General features: G+C 39.9%; 1 protein-coding gene across 2 annotated transcripts in view; it reads right to left on the bottom strand.

The window, feature by feature from the left end:
• The window catches only part of cftr (CF transmembrane conductance regulator), a 154,109-nt gene that overhangs the window by 33,374 nt on the left and 105,373 nt on the right, over positions 1–15,362 (bottom strand). For both annotated transcript variants that reach the window (XM_059978285.1, XM_059978286.1), the window contains 6 exons: positions 13,612–13,706; positions 11,453–11,539; positions 10,011–10,758; positions 7,997–8,125; positions 6,316–6,353; positions 1,239–1,504 (listed from right to left, as the gene is read on the bottom strand). In XM_059978285.1, the coding sequence (XP_059834268.1) occupies positions 1,239–1,504; positions 6,316–6,353; positions 7,997–8,125; positions 10,011–10,758; positions 11,453–11,539; positions 13,612–13,706 (1,363 nt within the window). The remainder of the gene's footprint in view (positions 1–1,238; positions 1,505–6,315; positions 6,354–7,996; positions 8,126–10,010; positions 10,759–11,452; positions 11,540–13,611; positions 13,707–15,362) is intronic.

Below are 15,362 nucleotides of genomic sequence, written 5' to 3'. Positions count from 1 at the left end.
GATTATTCAATTAAAAAGTTTGGACCCCAGCCTTCAATGGTTTTCTCTAAAGCTATTGATTTTGTCATTTCATCACTTTTTAAATCTTTTGCTAATGATCCAGTCAAAATAATTTCCCCAGGATGAAATCCTTTGTCTTGAACTGTAGTTTTAAACTGTAAATTTTAAAAACCACGCTTTAATCAAAATTACTGTAAAACTACAACAGTAAGTAATAACGCCTGTCAGTGGATCTCCCCGAACCATTCTTGAAAGCATTGGATCAATTGATATGATAACCTCAAATAATCCCATGTCAATGCATATGTAACTAATCAGGAAAGTACACTAAATGTATGATTCCCAGTTGTGTAAGTTATAAGGTACCAAACACCCTGAAGACTGGTATTTTTTGCTGCACCTTCCAAGAGGAAGATACACTAAAAGCTACTGACAGACTTCCAGGGGAGCACGAGGTGGTGGGGAGGATGAGCAGCCCACCAGGAAGGACCTAAGAACGTCAACTTTTGCGAATGGACCACCAATTACAAATGAGAGACTCATTTGCAGCAAGGTCTGCAAGAATGTGTGTGGCTTAAAAATACACCAGGCCAAGGTGAAATGCCTGGAGCAGGAGAGAGCAACACAGCTCACAGGATTTACTACTGGAGAGATGCAGGAAGATTCTGGCCTGGAGTCACCACACAATGCCCTGAACCCCCACATGTCAGTAACTCCCGACCTAGGCAGAGTAGCAAAACTCCAGTGGATTAAACCATCGGAGGAAGCGGCAGCGGTTTGAGGACGTAGTCCACACTGTTTTAGAGGTTTTTCTGGCTGATCATTGTGCAGAACCTACTCTCTCCTTGGCATCACAGGGACTGCTGAGTGAGCCTGCAGATGACTATGGATTAAGCAGTGTGAGCTGTGCATCAACGCTGTTGGGACCCCTGATCAATCCTGGCTGGATCATCTGGACAAGAGTATCTGATGTTGAAAAACCCGAAACACCTGATGAACCCAAGTTAATTCACAGATGATATGTCCCAGCGCATTCTAGAATGTATCTCAACATCTCTTGCATTGAATAGCATATGAGTGAAGGTTAGATTTCCAATGGATATCACCTGAATCTCAATTAAGGAGCACATCCCTTCAGTTTTCCTTTTTTTCTCAAAGATCTGATAAATGAAATCCAGAACTTCCATCCAAAATCACAATTTATGCGTACAATTATAACCATCGCATAGCGATATTACCTGCTTTCATCTTGTTGAATGTAGTCATGGGTGCTTGGAGAACTGAATGTAACATTTGTCTATGAAGATCCTTGGAGACGGTTACAAGGGTATGAACCAAAGGGAGTCCTCGAATCACACCAAGTGCAAGGAAGCTGTCTGCAAGTCCCACATAGATGTAAAATATGTAATAATAACTCTCATTGGTAATAAATTTAGAAAATATAGAAAGGTTGGAGAGGCTGGTTGAGGTGTCATTAGTTGCTGATCCAGTATCTCCTTTTAACCTGAAATAATCAAACAAACACTATAAGAAAAATATCTGTTATTTTTTGCCTGACGGACGATCAGCAATTTTGTACATTAAGCTTGAAGCGGTGTTAACTGACTCTCCTTGAGTTGTGATGAGAGGTCTATGCGAAGATGGTACCCAAATCTTGGTGTCAAAACATGGCCACCAAGAAGCAGAGTGGGCCTGAATCTTTAAATGAGCCGCACTGTTATCCGAGAATCCACGCGTTTACACCCCAGAGGCTGGCACGGACAAGTCCATATCATAACATGAGTGTTATATTGGTTGATTCAGTGTAAATTTAATCACCACTAAATATGTACAAGTGGGCAAGAAGGGTTATTTATTAATGCATGTTTAGTTAGAACTAAAATCAGGTTGTGAAGCAATGTGAAAAGGCTTGACAATTCTGAATTTCTTGATGATTCCTAAATAAACCTTCATTATTCAACATCATGAACAGATTTCAACTTTGACCCTTCGGGAAAAATAATAAAATTACAAAGTGTGCGCTCATGCAGAAATGAACTTAAATACATGCTTTGATATTTCACGCTTTAGCATTGGAAGGAAAATTATATAAAATATCTTTTAATAGATATTTTAACGTCAAGGTGGCAGATCACTATAATTAATCCAGCAAAGTTTGAATTATGCAGCATTTCTCTGAGCATTGTTATATGAGTTTTGCAAGACATTATTAACAACCTTTTCAATATTGACCTACTGTAAATCTCTATGCTTGGCTAAATTAACTTTTCTCAGTGTGGATAACCATGTCTAATTGGGAGTCTAGCCTTAAATGGGTATGAAATTTGAATGACAGTGGGGAGCCTAATCCTTCTGATGGAGATGGCTGAGTCTGTAGCACTCTGCAGCTTTTTCAGTCCTGTGCATTGGAGCCTCCATAGCAGACAGTGATGCAACCAGTCAGAATGATATCCACAGGACATCTGTAGAAATCTCCTACAATCTTTGTTGGCATACAAAATGTCTTCAAACTCCCAAGAAAATATGGTCGTTGGTGTGCCTTCTTCGTGATCACAGCCAGAGAGAGGGGGTGGCATGGTAGTGCAGTGGTTAGCACAATGCTCTACAGCACCAGCAACCCAGGGTCAGTTCCCACTGCTGCCTGTACGGAGTTTGGACACTCTCCCCCTGTGACCGCGTGGTTTCCTCCAGGTTCTCCTGCTTCCTTCCACATTCCAAAGACATACCAGTTGGTAGGTTAATTGGTCATTGTAAATTGTCTCCTGATTAGGCGAGGGTTAAATTGGATAATTACCGGGCAGCATGGCTTGAAGTGCCAGAAGGGCCTATTCCCTGCTGTATCTCAATAAAGTCCATAATGTTACAGATATCACAAGTTGCAAAGATTGAACCTGCATCTATACAGCAGTTGAGAGGAGAGCTTTACTAGATGTGCCACTGTACTCCCAGTAGTGAGGGTATCTTTTTTCCAACTGATTTGGATACGATGGGCTGAATGGCCTCTTTCTCCACAATAAGCTTTCTTTTTTTTTTGGAAGCAAAAGACTGATGCCTCTGTTGGCCTTTCTTCCTGCAGGTGCTCCACCCCGTAACTGCAAATGTTGCAGCTCAGCCGCAGAAAAGATCAACTTGCTAAGAACTGAAGGGCATTCGTTCCGTGTTGAAGATGCGTGCAGAGTGAACCTTATCGGTGAGCAGGAGTGGTCCAGTTGATACTTAGTACAGGAAGAATCCAGAAACATAGAAATTCCCTGGTTTTAATTCCACAGAGTGCCTACACCCACATTAGGGTTAGAAATCATAACAGCCAATTCACACGTCCTTAATGGGATAAGTGGAATATCAGTGTATGTTTCACTGAAAACCTAATGCTTTGCACTTGTGATTTTGGGATCACGACCAGAGAAACAAAAATTGCAGCACAATCCAACACCCCATCTCCATGGTGTGAACAAATTAGCGGGCTTTTTGCCAGATCTGCCACATAAATCCAGGGACGTTACTCAGTTAACTTTTACATAGTATATGAAAATATTTATTGATCATACAAATGATGGAATGTGGAAGGCAGTTCATCTTAATTAATTAAAGTTGTAATTTTTTTAAAAAATAACTTTACTGTACCTAATAAAGTGTCCACCAAATATAGATGAACTGGCCATTTATATAGCTCAGGAAGAGTCTATGAGCAAATTAATGTGGTGTTAAGTACTCTAATAGAATCTCTGATACAGGATCACAACCAAATGTTAATATTCTGATGGATCTGAAATATATTTCTTATAATTGCTAGATTCTCCAGTGTACCTTTAACTCTTTATAAAAGATTGAAAACAAAATGACTGTTTTATGAGGAACAAATCTCCTTTAAGTACGGTTCTTTGACTACATTTCTTTGAGGGAATGGGACCCGCTTTCGGGGTTTTACCACCGGCTGTTATTCGGCACGCCAAGGGCTCGGCCTAAGAGCTCCGCTCGTCTTCAGAGGTTCGAGATTTCGTGCCTCTGAAGGCGGGGGAGTCAGAGGTCTGTCGCAGGAGATCGGTGCGTCGTGGGAGATGGAAGATCTAAGGCTGTGTGCCCAGAGACCTGAGACCTCAGGGCACAGAGCTCAGAGAAGGCGAGGCAACAGAACTTTAATATCATAAACCAGCGAGTTGCTTGCTATGTCTCCTCCCTCACTGTGAAACAGAGACACCTCTCCCCCCCCCCCCCATTAGGGAGAGAGAGGGCATTTTGATACCACAGCGAGTGAACAAGCAGTCTTTGGAGCAACTGCAAGTTTGTGTCTTTGCTCGTGAGTGCTTGGTGGCGGGAGCCAATGCTTTTTTTTTGCGGGTGGGGGGAGTCGTTGCTTGCTGCCGCTTACGCACAGGAGGGAGGGGAGCTGGGGGGTATACTTTGGGGTTCTAACATTTAACTGTCATTCTTTCTTTGGGGGCACTCCTCTGTCATGGATGGTTGCGAAGACAAACATTTCAGGATGCATATTGTGTACATTTCTCTGACATTAAATAGACCTTTGAGACCTTTGATAAGTAACTGGTTGATTCTGCAGAAAAAATATTATCAAACAACAACTCGGGGGCAAGTCAAGGCCATTCTACAGGACACACTTCTGACATGTTGCAGCAGAATATTTACATGTATCGAAGTTCCGGAACCATTTGAAATTTAAACCCAATAATTGCCGCAGAACACATTGTTCCTGTGCTTTCACTCATGAGAGAAACTCTCATAATTCATTCACAGCTTGTGAGGTCTGGGAACACGCAGTCAGCGTGCAGATTGTTTAAGCACAAACTTGATATGAATGGAATTGTTTCTGAGATTCTAAAGGGGGACATTTTAACATAAGTATTAATGTCAATAATAAAAAGGAATAACTTGAGATTACTTGCTGGATTGCACTCAGTTTACAAGCGTAGTGCCAAAAGCCAAACCACTGGAATGAAGTGCACAAACTGATACTGCAGCCCTGAATAAGAATACTTATATTAATTAACTCTGTACAAGTTTATTTATGCAGACACGGTCAAGAGGTTCAGTTATTGTTCAGGCTGAACATCAGAATGGGAGAGAAATGTGATTGAAGTGACTTTGTGGTATGATTGTTGGTGTCAGATGTGGTGGTCAAATTATCTCAGAAACTGCTGATCTCCTGGAAATTCCACACATGGAAGTCTCTACAGTTTACAGAGAAAGGTGTGAAAAACAAAATACAGCCAGTGTGCAGCAGTTCTGTTGGTGATACCGTCTTCATAATAAGAGAGGTCAGAGGAGAATGGTTCACGGGGGCAGGAAGACGACAGTAACTCAAGTAACCATACAGTACAACAGTGGTGTGTAGGAGAGCATCTTTGAGTGCACAAAATGATTAACCTTCAAGCGGACGGGCTACAGCAGCAGAAGACCACAAGCATACACTCAGTGGCCACCTTATTGCGAACAGGATCTACTCAATAATGCATAGGTTAGAAATAGCTTATGGGGTTTCTTCTCATTACGTCTGGTGGACATGGTTAATTACAATTGCCCACTTGAGGAGAGGAAGACTCAATGTAATGAAATAAAGCACAAATTTATCATTTACTCTTTCAGTGCCGATCAGAATGCATGAAAAATAAATATCAAATCTATTGCAGCAATCAAGTATACTACGATTTCAAAAGGGACACAGTGTGGAAAGAGTTTTGCTAAAAGAGTACGGGAGAAGACAGAACACAACAACCAATTCGAATGAAGTCAAAACTGGAGCCAAAATGGCGACTATTGTAAATGACTGAGGTTGAAACATTTGTTACAGAGGGGCAATTTAAGACAGGAAGTGTTCATATTGACTGGAACAAAAAAAAACAGGTGTGATTTATTCCCACTGGACTTGAGAGTGTAACACTGCACTAAGCTGTTTCAAAATAGAATATTTAACGAAATCAGCAAAGTGTAAATTCAGAATTTACGAACTTTAGGGAAAATTGCTGTCAAGAAAAGTTCATAGGTGTTAACTCATTCAAGATAGGAGGAAATGACTGAACTCACCTTGAAAGAAATTACTCATTTATTCTGGTCAACTTCTACTCCAGATAAGACGTTTGCATTAATGATTACGTGGCTCAAGTAAAATATTAAAAATTGGTCTGTGAAAAAAGTTTCTAACAATGCTCGTTATTGTACAAACAAATCAGCCAAAGTACCTGCTATGCTGACTTTTTCTTTGTGCTCTGGACCTATATTGTGTCTGACTCATGTCCTGATGACATCAGCCAACAGAGCTGAGATAATAATCCACAAATTGCAAACCACATTTCTACTCACCCGTAGATTATGAAAAGTCCAACCAAGGAAGCAGCCACCTTTAGAGAAACAATGATAATAACAATAACCACAGTACATCTTATCACAGAAAGATTTATTTCTGATTATATGAAAATAAACTGCTTAAGCTCAAGTTGAATACAAATGTTTTCTGTGTTTTAACAGTTATTAGTAAAGCCATACCCTGTAAAAAGTGGGGACAGCTCTTTTTCCCTTAGTAAGGAGAGAGAGAGAACCTGTGGTATGTCAAATACCAGGTGAACGAGTAGTATTTGGGGTACTGCAAGTCTGCGTCTTTATTGATGCTTACCTACACTCTTGAGTGCTCAGTGGGGAGTGCCGATGATTTTTGCTGATGGGGTGGGTGGGGTCATTGCTTTGCTGCTGTTTATGCGTTGGAGGGGGGAGTTGGGGGGGCTTTGGGTTTCTAACATATAACTGTCAAACACACTTTGGGGCACTCTGTTTTTGTGGATGTTTGCAAAGAAAAAGAATTTCAGGATGTATATTGTATACATTTCTCTGACATTAAATGTACCTATTGAACCTAGTGAACTGGAAAAGTAGAATTCACCTGTACACTTTGCTTAAGAACATCAGTAACTTTGCTGACAATGGGGTTTATATTGATCTTTGTTACAAGTGTATTTCTGGTTCAAAACATGTTTAATCTTCTAATTTGTTGGTTATTGTGCTTAATCCAGAGACCTATATTTTAGGTATCTTCTATTTGTGATTTAAAATAGCCAGAAGGCTTCTTCCATCTCTAATTTTGGGGACTCATGGCTATTGGAGACCTTTTTATCGCAATAGTTGGAGAAGGTCTGGTCCTCTCAGGATTCTTCAGGTTGTGGACACTCCTGATTTAGCAAACCCCCTTCCTCTTCAATAAGGCTTAAAAACACTTGTATGAGTTCACTGTTGCATTTTGTTCCTAAGGCCGCGTTTGGCATTACTTTGTAAGCCACAAAGCTGCAAAAGCACAAACCATCAAAATGTTCTTGAGTGCCATTCCTCCTTGAACATCCATGAGCAAATGGAGTGAATGCAAAAATTCTCACAGCATTGTCACTTACGTTTTGTAAAGGCTGAAATCTAATCATATCAATATCTTGTACCTATCAATGCTCATTGGTTCCTCCTGTCATGTATTCAGCAGTGACTATACTCAAGAAGATCGTGGAGTCCCAGTCGCTGGGGATATTTTATATATATTTTAGATATTAATGATAGGAAAATAGGGTTAGTGCAGGAATGTGCTGACACAGCCATGAACTGAATGAATGCCAGGGCACGCATGAGGTTAAAGATAGACTAGTCCTGCATCTATTTTGCATGTTCTTTATTGTATTACAAACTCTTAATTTTCCCGTATTCCAAAAATATATGGATTAGTGTGTAACAGGGACTCATTGGGCTGTATCTCTAAATATAACAAAAATTTATACAAAACCCTTTACTATCCAGGATATAAATCTCCTGCAAGATTTTACTTTTGATTCTAGTTTGACACCATTTATACTTCATGGCTGAAGAAAGCAGTATTTTCCCTTACAGAGTCTGAAATGCGTTTATATTTCACTGAATGTACAAAATTTAAATGATGCAGCTCCAAGAGAAGGAAATTGTTGGACAAGTGCACAGTATGTTAAGTATACTGCCACTCTGCTTATTATCTTACCTCGGCTGAAAAGATAACAAGGCAAAGGATGAGCACGGCAACCAAGCTGCGATTTAGTGTAACATATCTGAGGTAAGTGCTCCATGTTGTAGTAACATTACGGATATCCTCTTCATCACTGAAGCATTCCTAAAGGAAAACAGTGAGATACTCTGGATATTCAGTCTGTCTGTAATGAGGTTCCTCATCAAAGGACTTTTGAAAATCTAGATAAATTCCACCTGCTGCAATACAATTGTAAGTACTCACTGCTATCATGTCACAACATTCAGGAAGGTCGGTTCAAGCTATTGGAGTCAGTTGCAAACAAGAGGATTTTGAAGTAGATATTCAAGACGTAGAACAGTACAGTACAGGAAAAGGACTTTTGGTCACCAGGCCTGTGTCGACCATGATGTCAATTTATACTAATTCCATCTGCTCTACATGGTCTGTAATCCCTCCACTCTCTGCCTGTTCATGCATCTTAAATGTTGCTTGTGTATTTGCTTCTACCACTTCCCCTGGCAGCGTATTCCAGGTATCTATCACCCTCTGGTAGAAACTTGTAAAGGTTCCCCACCCCCCCCCCCCCAGCATAAACTTATGCCCTCTCATGTTTGACATTTCCATCTTGGGAGAAAGAATCATACCACCTACCCTATTTATGTCTCTCTTAATTACTATACTTCTATCAGGTTACCCCTCAGCTTCCTGCACTGGAATACATTGTCTCAGGGATGATGGAGGCAATTACTATCACAATATTCACGAAGTATCTGGGCAAGCACTAAATTACCAAAACAACGTAGGCTACACTCCAATTGCTGGTAGCTAGGATTAATACAAATGATGATTGGCAAGCACATGGAGGGCTATTTCTGTGCTGTATCAAGTTCAAATGCTAGTTGTCATTCAACCATACACGAATTCCTATGAATACAGTCAAGTAAGACAGCGCTACTCCAGGGCCAAGGAGCAAACACTGCACCAACAGTCATACACAGCACAGCACACATATAGCATAAGATAGTAGTAAGATAATAGTCACACAAAAAAATTTCCAGATCCCTGAGTCCATGAATGTTGTGGCAGTCTGTGGTCCAATACGATACAGTTTGTCTTCTGCTGAGCTAACATGATGGGGGTGGGGGGGCAATGTGTGGGAGCAGCGCCGGTTCCAGTACAGATGCCGAGCGCTTGACTCTGACTCCTCCCCCGGCGGCTGCAAACAGGCAACACTGCAGCTTAGCGCCTAGTCCCCACTTTGACTGGGGCCACGCAGCTCCCCTACTGTTTGCCAATAAACCAATTGATTGATTTGCAACATTTCACACTCTATAAAGATCCATCAATGCACATTTTTTCAGGGCAAATTGTAGATATTTCTTTTTAACTCAGCTAACTTTTTTAATGTTAACTCCATCTATTTGTCTTAATTTTGGTCAGAAATAAAGCAAATAAATGGAGTTAGGGGAAACATTGGTCAAGGTCTGAAAGCATGACAAAATAAACTTGGTGAACTAAATGACCTCCTGTCGTTCCTATGTCTGTTTAGATACTGGATGATGAGCCTTCCTAATCTAATCTCTCTGGTACATGTGAGGAAACAGTTCAGTAAAATAACTCAACCTCTGTAAGTAACATCTATTCTCTCATTAGGTACATATCTTCAGACTGAAATTGTTGAGAAATATTTTCCTCATGTCTCCATCCCTGTCCAATTGCTAATGTTCCCGTTCGGATTTTTTAGGCATACTTTACAGCTTCAATACTTGTTTTGCACAAAATATTATCTTTCCTGAACTTTTCAACTTCTTCATTCAACTAATTAACTCTTCATGAAATTAGTGACTGGGGGGAGGGGCAAGTGGAACTAGAAGCCGAGAAACCTTTTAACATCTTCATACAGAATAATTTTGAATCTGTTCTTATGTCATGCAATACCTGCATTGCTGTGTTATTTTTATCATTTTGTTCATCTATTATGGTAAACATTAAATTATAGCTTTCAGTATTGGAGTTTTCAACATACCTTTAGATCTTCTTCATTTATTTCTTCACTAAATTCAAAAGATCCATCTTCAGATAGACGTCTTGAGTAAATATCAATATCTGAAGAAGCAAAGTTGGTCTGAGAGGCTAAGGAGAGCTTGCGTACCGCACTATGGCGCAAGTGAGTTTTACTCTGAGCTGTGGGAGAGTTAGTCATGAGAGCCAGAACAGACTGGCGACGATGAGAACGAAATGACATCTCGCTTTTGAATAAATTACTGCGGGGCTGTGCGGGCTCCCCCAGTTCATTCTCAGGAATGATGGAAAAGCGCCTTTCCCCTGACTCATTGTCGCCATCGTCCATCCCGTTTGTCTGTGGATATGGCAAAGCTGTTTGTATGAGGGAAAAATTCTTGTTTGAAGTTAGTGGATTGAGCTTAAGTGAGGATTTTCTTTTCTCAATAAGTTCTGTTGGTGGTTGCTTAAACGATGCTTTCCGAGTTTCACTGAAGCCACCTAAACCCGCCCCGTCTCCTGAAGATACAGAACAGCGGCGAAGGGTTTCGGTCAGAATCGAGCTTCTTCTTTCAGCACTAAAATTGTCGAAATCCTCTGAACCCAGAAGCTGTGAACTGAAGTCGGGCCTTTCACCCTGAAGTTCAGAGAAGGTTCCGTAGAAGTAGCAGTGGCCCTCATGCAGAAGTAGAATTTTATCTGCCTTCTTCAAGTGCTCCAGTTTTGAAGTCACCAAGATTCGAATTTTGTTTGCCATGAGTTTACAAAGACAGCTGTTAAAAAAGCATAAATTGAAATCACCTCTGTTTCCTTTAGAACAATGAGACTTTGTTTAAGATGTGAAAGATTCATTATTATGGATTATACACAAATAATATATCCTCTACATTAACATATGTGGATGCACTTTGGTTCAAATATAAGCAAGAGAGATTCTGCAGATGCTGGAAATCTTGAGCAACATACACAAAGTGGTGGAGGAACTCAGCTAGTCAGGCAGCATCTAAAGAGGGGAATAAACAATTGACTCAGCTGGAAATGTTGACTGCTTATTCCCCTCCATAGGCGCCGCCTGGCTTGCTAAGTTCCTCCAGCACTTGGTGTATGTTGATCCAAAATGAAAGAATTGTGGGTCATTTGATGCAGAATGAAAATGAACATAAAAGATTAAATGCTCAACTGGTGGTTCTGTGAGTTGGCAGCACAATAGATTCAGATTCTCTGATTGTATAATCTGCTTTGGGTCAGCTTTATCTGACACTTACTATATAATGCACTTGATTCTGAATATCATCAGCAAGTGAGTGATCTGACTCACAGAAGTCAGATCTCATTAATATTACACCATGAAAGTGATACACTGATGAACCTACATCTCAGTTAAACTTTTTGTTTTATTTTTAATGGATTTGAAGCCATTAAAGTATTTAAAAACTGGGTTCAATAGTGCAATCTTCTTAGAAATACCTTTCAAAAATGTTCTTCTCTGTTGTCAAATCTAGGTGACTAAATGGTGAATCCAGTAGATATAGATCAGCATCTTTATACAGTGCCCTATGGACAGATAGAAATAAAGTAAAACGGGTTAGTCAAAAATGGGCTGGATCTCGCTGGCCAGTCAGTGCCTGCTGTGGTATTCAGAAGCAATAGCATTTAACAGTTTAAGCTGCAGTAAAGTCCAGAACATTATTAGATACTCAAAACATGGACATTGACTGAATAGAGCACCAGATTTGTCAGTTTAATCTGCTGATGGATTCTTTGATTTGGTTGCAGGGACTGGTTTAGCTGGAGTAGCCCGCTTTGCATCAAAATTACACCCCAGGTGGTTTTGCAACAGTAACTTCTCACTCAACATCAGTAAAACTAAAGAACTGATTGTTGACTTCAGGAAGGGGAAGGAAGGCAAACATATGTCAGTCTATAAGAGCAAACACGAGGAAATCTGCAGATGCTAGAAATTCAAACAACACACACAAAATGCTGGTGGAACACAGCAGGCCAGGCAGCATCTATAGGGAGAAACACTGTCGACGTTTCAGGCCGAGACCTTTCGTCAGGACAAACCGAAAGGAAAGATAGTAAGAGATTTGAAATCACTTAGTCCTGACGAAGGGTCTCGGCCCGAAACGTCGATAGCGCTTCTCCCTATAGATGCTTCCTGGTCTGTTGTGTTCCACCAGCATTTTGTGTGTCCAGTCTCTAAGACCTTAGTTAGATCCCAGTTGAAGTACTGTGTTCATTACTGATCACCCTACCACAGGAAGGATGGGGAAGCTGCAGAGGAGATTTACAAGGATGTTCCCTGGATTGGGGAGCATGCCTTATGACAATAGGTTGAATGAACTCAGCCTTTTCTCCTTGGAGCGACAGAGGATGTGAGGCGACCTGATAGAGGTGTATAAGATGATGAGAGGCATTGATTGTGTGGATGGCCAGAGGCTTTTTCCCAGGACTGAAATAGCTTACACAAGGGGGCATAGTTTTTTGCTGTGTGGAACTAGGTACAAGGGGGATTGATGCACCATCAATAACTCACACTGAGACGTAGGCGAGATATCGGCTTTTATTGACTGGAAGAAGGAACCAGGAGTGAGTGTCTATCATACAAGGTCTTGGAGACTGAGGCCGAGCTTCAGGCTGCAGGTCTCCTTTATACAGGGGCCTGTGGGAGGAGCCACAGGAGCAGTCAGCAGGGGCGTGTCCCGACAGGCACATAGTTCACCACAGGGATGTCAGAGGCAAGTTTCTCACGCAGAGAGTGGTGAATGCGTAGAATGCATTGCTAGCGATGGTGGTAGAGGTGATTACAATAGGGTCTTTTAAGAGTCTCTTAGTACATGGAGCTTAGAAAAATAGAGAGCTATGCAGTAAGGAAATTCTAGGCAGCTTCTAGAGTAGGTTACATGGTCAGCAAAACATTGTGGGCTGAAGGGCCTGTAATGTGCTGTAGATTTTCTATGTTCCTGTGTTGCTACATTGATGGTTCGGCAGTGGATACAGCCAGCAGTTTTAAATTCCTGGACATTAACGTATCAGATTACCTGTTCTGGGTCCAGCACAGAGATGCATTCACAATGGAGTTGTGTAGCACCTTCACTTTCTTAGAAGATTGAGGAGGTTGTATGTAATTTTCTACTTCAATTTTAACAGCTTTTAAATGTCTCTGAATGTCCAAAGTATTAAAATAATTCCAGTTTCTTGTAACAAAAAAAATGCAAACTGCAGGGGTTCCCAACCTGGGGTCCAGGACCCCTTGCTTAATGGGAATCCCCGTGCTCGAGGAAGCCTGTGGTCTCAGGGGAACAGTTGACGTTTTCGATCAAAACCTTGCGTCAGGATTACATTCACTCGTTTCACAGCTGCTGAAGTGTTGTCCCCACACCTTGAGGCGTGTGCATCGGGTGTAGACGCTCCACATTTTATCACCTGAGGTACAATCTCCAAATTGTTCACGGAGCTGGACCCCAGGTGAGGAAACACTGTTGATTAAATTAATCATTTTTTGTAGGTACTGCTTAAAAGGATGATCATACCTGAGGTTCTCAGATGTTACTTCCAACGCAAATACATAATTGTCCTTCAGTTTAAATTTTTTCTCACAATCTTAAAATTGTAATGCAAACCTTGCCAAACAGATTCGTGCTCGCTGACCTCCACTGAGAGTAATCCCTCCTTCTCCGAGGACAGTCTTATCCTTGTTCGGAAACAGTGTGATATCCTGGGCGGAGAAAAGTGAACACAGGAGATACTGAAGATGCTTGAAATCCAGAGTAATACACACAAAACGCTGAAGGAACACAGAGAGTTAGGCAACAAACAGTCGACATTTTGGGTCCTGGTGAAGAGTCCTGGCCTGAAACGTCGACTCTTTAAACTAAATTCGTAGTATTTGGAAACAGTGTACCAAACTCATATAGTAGACTTAGAATAAATGATGTTGAAATTGATAAGGTAACAGAAACAAAATTATTAGGAGTGGTAATAGATAGTAAATTAAGCTGGAAACGACAAATTATGTCAAAGCAAAAATGTCAAAATCTATTGCAATAATGTACAAAGCGCAAGATTTCTTAGATCAGGAATCTTTGTATACATTATATTGTTCACTTATAGTACCATACATGACTTACTGTGTAGAGGTACGGGGAAATACATATAAAACAAATACAAATTCCATTTTTCTACTCCGAAAGAAAGTTATATGAATTGTAAATAAGACTAGTTATTATGAGCCAATCAATCCACTATTTATTCAACTAAACACTTTAAAATTCAGAGATTTTGTAGATTTTAAAATAATACAAATTATGTACAAAGCAAAAAATGGACAGCTACCACAAAGTATCCAAAGGTTGTTTAAAATGAGAGAAAGTCAACATGATTTGAGAGGAAGATGTATATTTCAAAAACAAAGGATAAGAATAAATGTAAAAAATCATTGTATTTCAGTCAGAGGGATGAATCTGTGGAACAGTTGTAGTGAGAATTTAAAAATATGCACTTTCCATAAGTTTAAAAATTATTTTAAAATTATTTAATGAATAAACATAAAATACTTGATTTAAGATAAATGAGAGTAATGTAAATGAGATTTGGAATTGGATTTTGTGTTAATAGATTATGATTTTTTTTTGTTTTTGATGCGATGATTGATGCCAAATATGTTGTTGCATAAGTAAGAGGGGTAGGAGTAATAACCTGTAGCTTCAGCCTATATCCTTTGGGTCTGTTTTAAAGAATATTTATGTTTTTTGTTGTAATTTTGTCCTATGAAATCATCATTGTAAGTGATGCTTTTTGTTCTGTTTGTACTGACCAAAATAAATTAATTTCAAACAAAAATAAATTTCTTTTTTAATTGATTTTTTAAATGCATTTTCTACAACACTACAAATAAAAAAAACCCAAATCAAAGTAGAAAATTAGTACAGTGCAAGATAAACATACAATAGTAATATAATACAAAATAAGGTAATTGAGAAAGCACCCAAATTTAAGTCATGTAAAGTTAGTATCCTCCCCAAAACCCACAACAAAAAAACTCCAGACCAACCAAATCAAAATGTAGAAAATATAAATCAGAACATTCAAACCCACAAAACTGTAAATACACTTGAAAACAGAAGATAATAATGCCTGCTACCAAAAAGAAGAGCTGAAAGCAAGGGACTGAAAAAAAGCTTAATTAAGAGGAAAATTATGAAAATACTCAATAAAAGGTCCCCAGACCTTATGAAACTTTATATCCGAATTAAGAATTGAATAATGGATTTTTTCAAGGTCTAAACAGACATGATATCGTTAAGCCATTGAGCATGCGTGGGCGGGGCAACATCTCTCCATCTAAGGAAGATTAGACGTCTAGCCAGGAGAG

Source organism: Hypanus sabinus, chromosome 8, assembly GCF_030144855.1.
Source record: "Hypanus sabinus isolate sHypSab1 chromosome 8, sHypSab1.hap1, whole genome shotgun sequence".
Taxonomy (NCBI): Eukaryota; Metazoa; Chordata; class Chondrichthyes; order Myliobatiformes; family Dasyatidae; genus Hypanus; species Hypanus sabinus.
This window is presented reverse-complemented; position numbering and strand designations above follow the sequence as displayed.